Genomic DNA, 12926 nt, shown 5'->3' with positions numbered 1-12926 from the left:
CAAGTTTAAATACACGCTCATTGAGAATAGTGTAATCTACTGTATGTATTGACCAACTAGGTGATTTTCTTGCAGCTTACCGAGCACAGTAACTTTAGCTTGGCCAGACAGTCGACCGCCTGCGGTCTTGGTTTCACAGCTGTACAGCTGTCCGTCGTACACCTCCACATTGTTGATCCTGAGGGTGCCATTATTGAACAGCTTAAAACGAGAATCCTGCAGGGAAGAAAAAGAGGTTTCCTTTAATGTAGAACTCTCAGAAGCCTCACAAAATTCAGAGAGCTTCCATCTGCTATGTGTAGACAGAATGCATATGTGTGTGTTTGTTAACTGACCTCTGGTGTGATCATGATGCTGTTGCGGTACCAGGTGACCTCAGGTTCGGGGTCGGCCTGAGCGTGACAGTGAAGATAACCTGGTTTACCCTCCTCTAAGTAGCTGTCCTGAGGCTTCGTCACCCACACTGGGGGAGCTGTGGAGACAAAAACAGACAACTCATTAAAGTCTCATAGAATCAGTTCAGACATTTACCACTTACCTATACAGTGAGACATAATAGTTCTTTAGCCGATACCAGCAATTTGAATTGTTAATGTTATTTGAATAATTTCATCAGATTTTCCTCTCTCTGTTTGAAGTGATTTAGAAACAGATTTAAAATAGAATTGGGGATCAAAATTAGGGATCAGTTCCTTCAATTGATAGTTACCTTATCAATCAATTTCCAGTCGATCATTAATAATACATGAAACATGTTCGATGTTTAGAAACTAGAACTCACTCAACTAAAAAAAGGTCTAAACAACTGACATGATCTATGTTTGAGGTGACATCTGTTGCTATTGACAACTGGCCCAAGAAAATTCAACCAGTACCGAGACAACAATATTCGAAAAATGTAATAATCTCACTTCTATTACGTATTTTTTAGATTAAAAATTACATGTACTTTAAATACATTTTTTCATACCAGTATTGTGAATTTTCTATGATGCATCTGATAAGAAAATATTTGTAATTTGTAACGAGACACATTTTGATGCATTTCTGCCCATCTTTGATTGCCAGTTAAAACACTTTTAATTGGTTAAATTCTTAACTGTGATTAATCAATTAATGATTGAATCATTAACACCCCTCGCCAAAATTGAAGCGATATCAGACTTTTTACATCTCTAGTATGGGTAAATTTGAGAAACACTGAAACTAATCAAATGTCCCTTTTAATTAGTCTGAGCATGACTCACTGGCCACAGTGAAGGTGAACTCCTGTGTCCTGCGTCCTGCCTTGTTCTGGGCCACGCAGGTGAAGATGCCTGAATCGCCCCCCTCTGTGGGACTGAAGACCAGATCCCGGTCATCCTGGTACACTCTGCCCTCTGTGGGCACCCGCTCACCTCCTCTCTCCCACCAAACCTCTGGCTCAGGTCTGCCGCGTGGTGGTCGACAGGCCACTCGCTGCAGGGTGTCTGCTGTGAAAACCTTCGACATCTTGGGCACCATGTCCTCGATCTCTGCAGTGGAGAGCATAGACAATTTTCAGCGTGAAGCAGCAATTTGAATGCTGAAATTGATTTCCATTCACACGAGGCTCCTGATAATCATCCATCTGTCTTCAAAGCCACGGAAGCATTACTGACTTTTGAATTTGAGCAGCCAAGAGCATGCTTAATTCCAACACACAGTTCTGCTAACGGATTTCCTGTCTTGTTAGGAAAAGTCCTCTGATTTGTAGCGCAGGCCATAGTAATTACAGAACAAAGCGCACAGTAGGCGAACTGAGCATATAGGTTGTATAGGAATTAACTAGGGAATTTGTGAGGTGGGTCATATCAAAACTGGCAGCCCCTATACAGTAAATGGAATGTGATCTGTGGACTCACAAGACCTCCCACTACCGTGTAGTTTAATTCTGTGTGTGTCCCAAATGGAAGTCATTAATTCTTTATTGGCCGACAACGCTCCGAAATCTGGTCAGTGGCTTCGACCTTCTACTAGTCTAAGATCTAAATCGATTAATGAGAACACAGCAAACACACATTTCTCAGCAGATGAAAGAGAAGTGGAGCTGGGAGGAGGAGGGGGAGGGGAGCAGGGAAATAAATGAGGTGGAGTTAGGATGGAGTGACTGTTTAAACTTGTCCCCTAAATACTGAATTCTACTGTGACACAATCCCCTATAATGCCTGCAGGGATTACCATCAGATTAAGTGAATTAAGGTATTTAAATGGAGCTGCGGATCACTGGGTTAAAACTGCAGATACAGTCGAACGTCGTTAATCCAAAACCCTTGGGGAGAAGGGGCTGCTTGGGAGGAATAAAGTACTTGGGACCCTGAAACGCAGAGAAATTCCAGCCCTAAGCTTATTCAAAAATATTTGACTTGCATGCACTTGCATTTCAAAATGCTGGCTGATTAGTAAGATGAGAAGATACTACAGCTTGTTCCTGCTTTAAGCTCAAGCTCACATTTAAAGAGTAGTGGATTTAGACAAAAAAAAAAGCAGGCGCTGTAATGTGCAATATTAAAAACTTTGATGTGTCTAGACTAGTATATTACATTGTTTTCTCTGTGCATCAGAACCTAATCTTTATGCACAACCACAAAGTTGTATTGTCATATCTCTGATGTTATTTTTTAATTTTATAGTGGTTTACACACCTGTTCACATTTCTCACAAGACAACCTCTATTGAAGTTGGATGACGATCACAGGGCAGGTCTACTTACGTTAAACATTTCACAACCTCATAATTACACTGCTTATTAGCCAGTTTGAGTCATACCAGCATGTTATCTAACACATGTTCAGCCAGGTGCTGCAGCACATTGGAGAAAGTTTGTTGAGCTAAACAAGCTTGGCAAACAGCTGGACTGTTGGAGGAAATAATATGCAGGGGAAGCAAGAAAATGCTCCAGCACGGCGTGTGTAGTGGATACAGCTGGTCCGGATGTCAATGAGGGAATTTTATTATCATCGGAGAAATCTGGCTCTAAGTGAAAGAGCCAGAAGAAGAAGTGGGGGTGGGGGGCAGAATGAGATGGTGGGGAAGGATAAATATGTAATCCAAATGCCCCCTCTCACTCTCAGATTACATACATAGGTGTGTGTGTGTGTGTGTGTGTGCGCGTGCGTGCGCGTGTACCTGCTATGAGTAAGGAGGCTTCCAGCGTAACATGGGATCCTCTGAGGCCACGGCCAACACATTTGTAAGTCCCTGTGTTCCTGGGCTTGACCTGGGTGATCAGCAGTGTGCCGTTTGAGAGCAGGACCACACTGTGGGGAAGAAAACAGTTCAGACAGGTTACACTTCCAGATCACCTTGATCATACTGTCTCACTGTTACCAGTGTTGGGGGTAACAGTTACAAAGTATAGCTGTAATCAGATTACATTTGTCGGTAATGGAGTTGCAATGGTATGAGACATTTTTACGGTATAATTGTCATCACAGTTTCATGTTATGACAGTATATGATATTACACAATTATTTTTATCATCATCAGTTACAGTGAAAGTGTAAGCAGAGGGATTTTCTTTATGATAATTTCACATAAAACCTAAAAATATTACAGTTACTAATGAAGCAGTCATGTTGTGAGTTGGGTTTCATATGCTCTTTAGCTATCATTCAACATGCCTTTTCATGCCCACTTGCACAACAATCGTCTGAACTCAGCTCAATTTAACCCAGTGACACAGTCCAGTATACACGACTTGTGCTGACTCATGAGTTAGAACTTCTGCCGTAGTGGTAAATACGATAGAATGAGCGCCTGAAAGCTTAGGCTATTTTAATATAGGCCTACTTTTTCGTGTTAGGCATATTACCTGAATCTATCTGAATTGCCCTGATTCACTAAAACCCGAGCCATCTGCTGCTCCAAATAGGTTAAAGTAAATACTAAGAGTTGGTTCACAGAACACAAAGAAAGGTGTCCTACATAGTGAGTTCATTTTAAAAAACAGTCTTGTGCTTTTCCTGACGGCTGGCCCATGGGATCTGGCAGGCTGAAGGGAGTATCGTGCCAGTGATGGACGGGATGAGATGTAATTAAAGGCTGACCTTACGCCAGCTCCAGGGATGACAGATAAGGAGCTGTACATCCCAGGCAGCACAGAAATCAGCTCCACAGACCGGACAACTCAACAGCTCATCACGGCTGTATGAAAAAGTAGTTATGAAGCTCATGGGAAAAGAGGATATGTAAAACAGAGTGAAATAAGCAAAAAGCACTGCTGGATGCATTTAGGATGCTGGGGAATTCCCGAGGAGATTTTTCCAAAAGCAGGATTCATCTAGGACTATCTGGTTTTGCACTGTATTCCCTCAGGAGGACTGATATTTCTGTGCCATCTCTTCTCTTCTCTTCTCATCTGTTCAATAGCGGGAGGGAAATGAGCTTTGGGAGCTTGTGGAATATTACTTCACTGCGAGGAAACAGCCTAAAATAACCACAAAAACAAAATGAAAAGAGGGAATCATCTTAATCGCTACATTTTATCCTACTCACACAGAATACAATTCCAGATTTTTGCCTCCACAGTTGGTTTGACCCATGGGGTAATATTTTCTTTTCTGTCTGCAAAAATAGCCTTGAGCTTACACTGGCATGTTTTTTCTTGGTTTCATACTTCATACTAGACAACCTTCATCAAACATTCACACATAATCTAGAGGGGGGGTTGTCTAAACAGTGCAGGTGCAAAACAGACCATAACCCCTGCAGAGCAGATGCATTCCTCTGGCATTATATCAGCACAGATCAATAAACATAAACACACCAGGCCTCCTTGGAATACAGTGTGTGTGTTTTCATATTCACACTCATTACACAGCAATAGCACCAGCAATCCTGCTGCTGAGTCATCACTGCTGAGGTGACCGAACCCGCCCCTGACAAGCTCGTTACACACCGAATAACTATTGATGGAGTCCTTCACATGCCTCCCTCCCTCACTGAACACAATAATCACTTTAAAATCGAAAACAAGGCTCTCCATGTGGAACAAGCTGCCCACAATGTGACTGTGTATACACATGATGTGCCTTGAGCCCCGATGGAGTACTTGGCACTTGGTATAGAAATTGGTTATTATCTCATTGTTATGGTTTTACAGGGGACATTCTGCTAAGCTGATTGTAGGGTTTTTTTCTGCTTACTGGAGAGCTACAAAGTACCTTATGATAGGCTGGAGAGAAAGGCTGTGTTCAGGTGATGTATGGTAGACTGCAGAGAAACTTTACTGTGCTCTGTTCCAGTAATAATATTCCTTAATGTGCAATCCATCTTAAGGACTGAGTAGTAACAGCACACAGAGAGCCGAGAGCCCGATGCAAGAGTTCCACCTCATTGGGTTCAAAGGAATCCCTGAAGCTGGAGCTTATATAATGGTAAAAAAGGAGAAGGAATTAAGTGGGGGCAGGATGTGGGTAGGAGAGGGGGTGTAAGAGATGGATGATGAGAAAGAAAAGAGCGAAGCAGAAGGGAGGATTTAGCCCTCAACATACCGAGTCTTGTTTGCCAGCAGCTCGTTTTCGTGATACCACTCCAGCGTTGGGGCTGGTTCGGCAGTGAACTGGCAGTGGAGCGCGGCCTCCTCGTTCTTCAACACCACCTGGCTCTCCGGAGTCACCACCGGCCTCGGAAAACTCTTATCTGTGAGAGAGGTAGACAAACATCTGCATTATTACGTGTGCAGGCATCCAACCATCAAGTTCCATCTGCATGTATGTCCGTACACCGACCTGCTCAGGGTTTTTTATTAAAAGCTGCCAACAGCAGCGTGAGGCTCGTAAGCAAGTGGCCTTCAGGTGGCGGTGTGTGTCAACACCTCAGGGGGGCCTCAAGGGGAGACTTAATGAGGTCAGTGAACAGACCCTGCAGCTTATCTGCACCATCATCTCCTCTTTTTTACACAGGAGACCATCTCCTTTTTCTCTGCAATTACTTAAATTAACAATATTAGAAGAAAGTGGGGTTAGAAAGACTCAAGTGGGGTCAAATACTCTGGAAACTATAAAAATCTGTCCCTGACTGATCAATTTGATGCGTAACTCAAAGTGCAATGAATAAGTTGTATTGTATTTTTAAGGATGGAGGTTCTGTAGTCATTAAATTTCACCCAAGAATGCGTTAATGGCATTTTTTTTTCCCCCTATCAACATTGTTTTGACCCCTTTGGCCAACACTTGGCTGCTCTGACCTGCCAGAGATTTGGTAGCATACTACCTGGAGGAGTAGTAATTACCACAAATATTTAAGTACATTGTTATACTCCAAATACAAAGCTGAAGGGTGTTGAGATCAATTTAGAAATGGGAACATGAAAACACCCTTAATCCAGGATTTAGTGGTTTTTATTTTTCAATTCTGAACAGCTCATGGAGGTGCAGTGCCATTAGCAGTATTAGGATGTGGTTTGTGTGAAGAAAAAGAAAGTACACCTGGCCCACCCAGGAAGTCTGAGCCAGGGCCTCATCTTAAAGAGCTGTGACCGTTCATTGAAAACATGTCTAAATCTGTCAGCTTTTCCTTACGGTGAAGCCCTATAGAGGAGCAGAGGGTGGCGACGCGGTAACTGGAAACTCAACAATTATCCATTCTTCCTTCAGCCAGGTGCTAACCTAGCGTGTCGGCGAGTGTGTGTGCTGCAGGTGGCAAATTAGAGTGGAACAGGGCATCAGGTTACTCGCACAGATGCTGCTGTATGTACAGTACTAGCTCTGCAGTGTAATAGACAGGAAGGTCACACACACACACACACACACACACACAGAGTAAACAACAAAGGTCCTGTTGTGTTCCTGAAGAAATACAAATAATATCCCTGTACATCAACACTGTTTGTGAGAGCTACAGTAATACAGTCAGATCAACAGAAGGACGCTGCAGTTGCTGAGGGAGCTGATGTTATTGTTCACTCTGTGGATGTTTATGATGTTTCTGTCTGCGTGGGTGGCGGAGGAGGAAGGTGCCAACACACTCTCAGGTAATCACATTAGGAACGCCATCACTGTCTCTTCCTGCTTTCTCTCACCACTAATGGTGTAAAACACCCCCCTCCTCCTCTTCACCGCACTTCCCGGCAGATGAGGGAATATTTCCTGACAGCTGAAAATATCTGACTATTAATTACAGCCTAAAGGATTAGTTAATTAAATCAATTAGTTAATCGTCAGTCACTGATTCCAACATCTCTAATGTGCGGAATTGCTTTTTTTAATTCCCATTTTTAATAGCAAAAGTAAATATATGACTGTAAGATGGATAAAACAAGAAATTTAAAGACATCGCTTTGGGCTCTTCCAAATTCTGTGGATCAATTTCAATATTTTCTAGCATTTATTGGTTAAACTGCTTTTTTGATAATCACTCATTTCTTAAACTTGCTGGTTCGAGCTTCTTAAAGGTACACTACGTAACTTTTTAAAGTAAGAGTTGTGGCTATATAGTCATGTGTTATAACTCAAAATAGATATGTACGAATACGAAAATGTGTCAAGAGATCTGTCTCCTTTTGTTTACAGGGCTGTAAAAAGTTCCATAGTGTATCTTTAACTGTAAGGACTATCTGTTCTTTAACATTAATGAGAGTAAATGACGATTCTCTTGATTTTTGACAGCTGGTTGGACTAAAGAAACAATTTGAAGACGTCACTGTGGGCTCTGGGATGTTGCAATGACCTTTTTTTTCTTTTTTACAAATTTGTGACATTTTACAGACTGAATGATTAAATGCTCGTGAAAATAATCAACAGATTAATCAATAATGAAAAAAAATCATGAGTTGCAGCCACTGAAATAATTCTAAAAAAGAATCGGTACATTTCTACAGGCAATGCTGTAGAGTGAATTCAACATAATGAATAATAATAATTAATGAATAATGGATTATGTCGTGCAGTGGCAGAAGAAACAACTGAGAAACCAAGGACCCTTAACAATGTCGGACTGGATGAAGACACTGTGACAAAAGGCCACACATACACTGACACACACCTATAATGTTGAGTGTGAAATTGCTGTTGCTGCAGACATGCCCGGCTGCATTCTTGGCGCAGCAGTAGTACAGGCCGTTGTCGTCCGGACTGGCACTCTTGAAGGTGAGCGTCCTCTCCTTGTTGTTGATCTGATGGCTCTTCTCTGTCAGCTTCACCCCGTCCTTGAACCACTGGCATGTCGGCCTGAGAAGGAGAGGATTAGAGTGTAAAGGCATGAGAGAGGTTAGGGACAACAGAAGACTCGGGGACGAGTCATGTGATTGATGAAGACAAAAAAGAAGAGGTACAGAGGTGAAAAGAAGAAGAATAGGACAGGCAGAACATAAGGCCATGAGAGAGGCCATCCAGGACAGAAGAACAGTTTTCAGTACAGTCCTCCACATGATCCTTAACCTTGTGAGCTCTGAACTTAAGTGGATGTGGGAGGAAACTCACCGTGGGTGTCCGTCAATATGACAGCGCAACGTGACTGGCGCAGAGCTCTCGATATCCCCTTCTGAGGTGGGCTCCTTCAGAGTCACACCACCACTCTCTAACCCTGAGGAGGAAATACAGAGGATACTGTAAGCGGGAGGAATGAGGAAGCATCTGAGGACGGGAGGAATAATGGAGGAGAAGGACAGGAGTAAAAATTGAGTTAAGTGGTCGTCATGCCGTCTGTCCTTGCGGGACACACGGAGATGCTAATGGGTGCTGCTTGGATGAGGGCAGGGGGTCACATCACTGTGACAGCGCTGTGACTCAGGAACAGAGGCCGGGCGGTGAGAGAGGGTCCTCTCTCCTGAACTCACAGTGCCTTTACAGTGCTTTTTATGGACATTTGATGGACAGCTCACAGACTTATACTGAAAGAAAGACAGACTGTGCTGTCCATAAATTCAGGAAACACGTTTGGACCTCTGACCTTAGCACACCAATTTTAAAAATGCAGGAATATTTCTTCAAAGCAGGTCAGGTGTGTCTACATTACTTCACCATCAGATGAGCAAATGCCACAACAAAGCGATGAGAGGTATCCCTCATACAAGAAACACGAAACCTGATCAATGGTGTCAAGAGTGACGGATGAGCAAGAGGACAAATGAAGAAAACAGATGGCGGGAAATTGATCCATAGTCGTCCCCTGGACGCATCATGGTACAATGAGAAATGAGGGGAACAGAGTGGTTTTACCATTAAGTGTTTGACCCAGTGCTCTGGGATATATATATCCACTATATACAGTATGTCAAGATATCATCACAGTGGCAAATCATTCCTACATTCTCCTCAAAGATCTTTTTTCAAATGTTGAAGGCAGACTAGAAGATTTATCTCATGAGCCATTTCATCCGTTTTTTAATGAGAAAGGCAAGCGGTGGCTCCTGCAAGCCAGAAGTTCAGTGTCAGCCATTACAATTCTGAATTTGATCTGATGGAGACTCTTCTGCTGACAAAATATATCACTCTCTGCTGCTGAGCTAGATACTGGTTAAGTGTACTGATGCATTAAAAAGTATTTCACAGTTAATTAGGGAAAGCTGTCCCCTCTGGTAGAGACACCTTACGTTTGGCTGTAATTAAGATGTCTACAGTTATCCGAGACTTCAATTTAATGCTTTTTTAGACCTTTCAAAAATAGTTTCTTTACTGTATTTAAGACTGACCTTTAATCAAAAAAAATGGTTTTCTTGTTTAAGCATTGCAGGTATAAAGGCACAGAGTGAGTTATGTTTATCTCCAACAGGTATATACAAGTATACATTAAAGAGACAGAAATGAATTCAGTGGTATGTTTAAATATTTTCAACATCAGAAATGTGGACTTTCATGGAGAAGAGCTTAATTTGTGGCAAGTAAGACCTCAAGCATTCACATTTGAGACTACTTGCAATATTCACTGCCCACTCAGTATCCATTCAGTCTTTACACGCCTGGGAAATTAAAAACAGCTACATCAGAATGCTTGTTGTCAGTTTCAGCTCAGCATTAAATACGATCTCACACATTACGCTGATAGGAAAACTTAACACTCTGCTTGAGCAAAACACTCTGCAACTGGATATTGGACTTCCCTCACAAGCAGAGCCCGGACAGTCTGGACTAGGAGTTGCACCTCCTCAACGTTAATGCTATAGCACTTGACTACAGAGCAGCTTCATTCCTCAGGCTGAGACACTTCAATTCATCCTCCACACTCCATTTTATGCAAGCCTAGTTTCATTTTTTTAAACCCTAGAGTTGTAAAAAAAATAATGAATAAATTGACCGTGTACCTTATCATTTTTAAAGCCCAATTTTATAAAATTGAATTTAGAACAAAAACAAAACATATTAAGGAACTGCAGACACTCTGTGTTATTGAGCCTTTGTGTCACCTTGCAGGAATTCCCCTTATCTTGTGGTGTGTGTTGACTACACAAATACTTTGCGTTTACAATGAGTGAGATCAGTGCTAATTGTTATTTATGTGATGATAAATGAGCTGTGGTTATATGACATGCACCAACCCAGTCTTGTTACTGGGTTCATACATCTAATTCTTGGAGAAAGCATGTTTGTTTGGGTTGCCCTGGTTTATGCATGAGCCCATGAGGGTTTTTTGTCTTTGTGTTTGTGTGACTTGTGTGTATTAGTGTAAGACATTCCATCATGGCGGGCTACATTTATTTAGCCTGTGGCTGAATACAGCGGCTGCATGTCTGGATCATCTATGAAATATGCATGGCATGGGCTTCCACCTGAGAGAGTGGTGGAGAGGGAGGGGGGCAGCACCACTGTGAGGTCAGAGGGGGCGCTAGAGGAAGACCCGTCACAATGAATTACACAGGAAGTTGGCTCAGGGGGATCATGGGAAACCTGTCTCCACAGTAACAGGGCCTCCAACCCTCTTGCATATATCCCCATCTGCACTCATTAGCTTCCTCCTGAAACAGATGCCCCAACACCTATATGTGTGTGTAAACCACGCTAGTGTGGAACAACTGTGTGTGTTTTTGTCTGCTCGTGGTGGTGAGGTGTGAAATGAAGTGGATGATGTTGAGCCCCGAAGCAAGACCGAATGCGCATAAATGTTCTCAAACATCTTTTGAGAGTTCTAATTGGTTGCGCATCTCAGTCAAGGACGATGCAGTCAATAGCTCCAGCAGCTTAGTGACGAGGAGGAGGTGATGAAGGCCATGCCAGCAATGGGGACCTGGGGCCAGACGCTCCAGACAGACCTGTTATTAGTGCACTGGAAGTGTATGGGGGCCGACAAAACCAGAAGGGGAAACAGTGAGTCACTGAGGAGGAGGAGAGAGTCAGAAAAAGCGTGATGAAACAACAACTATCATTTGCAGTGTGACATTTGCTAAATGAAATCAAAACATTCGTTTTAACCTGCCCGGAGCAACAGGTGGGTGTCAAACTGTCAACCTCAGGAGACACAGCTGCATTTTAAAGTGATACTTTCATACAGGTCTATGTTTTCTGCTGTCTTTTGCCAATTAGAGAAAAAAAAAAGTGATTCAACAAACCGACTTTAACCTCTCGGTGTCTGGTATGTCAGTCCTGGGAAAAACCCTCTGACACCTTCTTTTTATTTGGAAGAAATATTTCACATTCCAGCAGCATGAGTCTGCAATAAGAGGAAAAACAACGAGACAAATAAAGGACCTACATAATGTAGGTCACAAAAAAAAAAAAAAAAAAGTAATCACAGTACAGGACACACTGCCTGATCTCCATGAACAATGAACACCAAATCAACACACACTGCCTTGTGACTGTCTAAGTTTCTCCTACTCTTGACCAATTCTCTGTATCATTTCATTTTCAAATTGACCTGGATTCTCTGACAGTCACACATTCTAACTTTTGCACTGCTCATAACTCCATTCACAACTCAGGTTTCTCCAGCTGTCCACTCGACAAACAGAAGGCGTTCTTTCATAACCTATTAGTGGCAAATACTTCCCCATAATCCCTCTCAGAATGCATGACTAAGTGTTGGAGCAGGCCTGGCAGCTAACGCCATAATTAGGGGTGTATAATTATTATGTTGGAGGCAGAACAGGAAGCCCTATCAGCACGGGGATGATAACAGATGAATTGTGAGGATATTGTGAAGGCAGATGCTTGGATGGTTCGTCCCTTGCCGTGCCAAAATGCAGCTGTACCAGTGTGTGTTGGTCTGTTTCACTCAATGAGCTGATTTGTTGCCATGGAGAAGGGTTCCTGCGACAGAGAGAGGCAGGAGTAGATTGTGTTATCCAGAGCGGTGCTGTGGATAGGTTTTGACAGACAGCAACATATGGCTATGGAAGTTACTAAAACATGTGGCAGAGCAGCTTTGTATTGTCAAAAAAAAAAAAAAGAAAAGATGAAAAAGTGTCCTTGCACTCTTGGGAAGAGCGTGACAGACTCGGCTTGCTGTCTCAAATGAGGTGTCAGATTTTATCAGCTGTGGCTGACAGAGGTCAGCAGACCAAGCTGCAAACCACAGCAACTCAGAGATGCTACTGCTGTGAGAGGGGGGAAAGAGTCACTGACAGTGGAGCAAAGTCACTCTGCAGGGGAGAAGCTGACGGATGGAGCCTGGGTCATTAAGCATGAGGAAGAGCTGCATCTTGACAGCTCCTAAAAAGTGACAGCAAAAGAAGATGTAGGAACTATGACAGGATGTGCACTGGCAATCAGTAAGGATGCGCCAAGATGCATCTGCTGCACTAAAGTAGGTTAAGGAAGGACACATGCTGTGTGATTAAACTAAGATGGCGTGTGTGTGATTTAAAAGATTAAACAAAATGTGCCTTCTTCCTTGTATTTCCACTCTGTTCTCTCTCTTCGTACAAGCCAACACACTCCTGTACATGACACTGTCAGCCTGCATCCTGTTACCAAGAGTCAAGTGAAGCATCGCCTCCAGGACCAACAAACATGCTGACAATAGTGATGACT

General features: G+C 42.8%; 1 protein-coding gene across 1 annotated transcript in view; it reads right to left on the bottom strand.

Annotated features, from left to right (window-relative positions):
- Positions 1-12926, bottom strand: part of ptk7b (protein tyrosine kinase 7b) — a 78240-nt gene that overhangs the window by 9732 nt on the left and 55582 nt on the right. Inside the window, exons 3-9 of the mRNA XM_030442353.1 lie at positions 8442-8544; positions 8005-8189; positions 5514-5661; positions 3148-3278; positions 1248-1514; positions 336-472; positions 81-216 (exon numbers count right to left, since the gene is read on the bottom strand). Coding sequence (XP_030298213.1) covers positions 81-216; positions 336-472; positions 1248-1514; positions 3148-3278; positions 5514-5661; positions 8005-8189; positions 8442-8544 — 1107 coding nt within the window. The remainder of the gene's footprint in view (positions 1-80; positions 217-335; positions 473-1247; positions 1515-3147; positions 3279-5513; positions 5662-8004; positions 8190-8441; positions 8545-12926) is intronic.

The sequence above is a fragment of the Sparus aurata genome, chromosome 15 (assembly GCF_900880675.1).
Source record: "Sparus aurata chromosome 15, fSpaAur1.1, whole genome shotgun sequence".
Taxonomy (NCBI): Eukaryota; Metazoa; Chordata; class Actinopteri; order Spariformes; family Sparidae; genus Sparus; species Sparus aurata.
The sequence above is the reverse complement of the archived record's forward strand: the minus strand, read 5'-3'. Positions and strand labels throughout refer to the sequence as shown.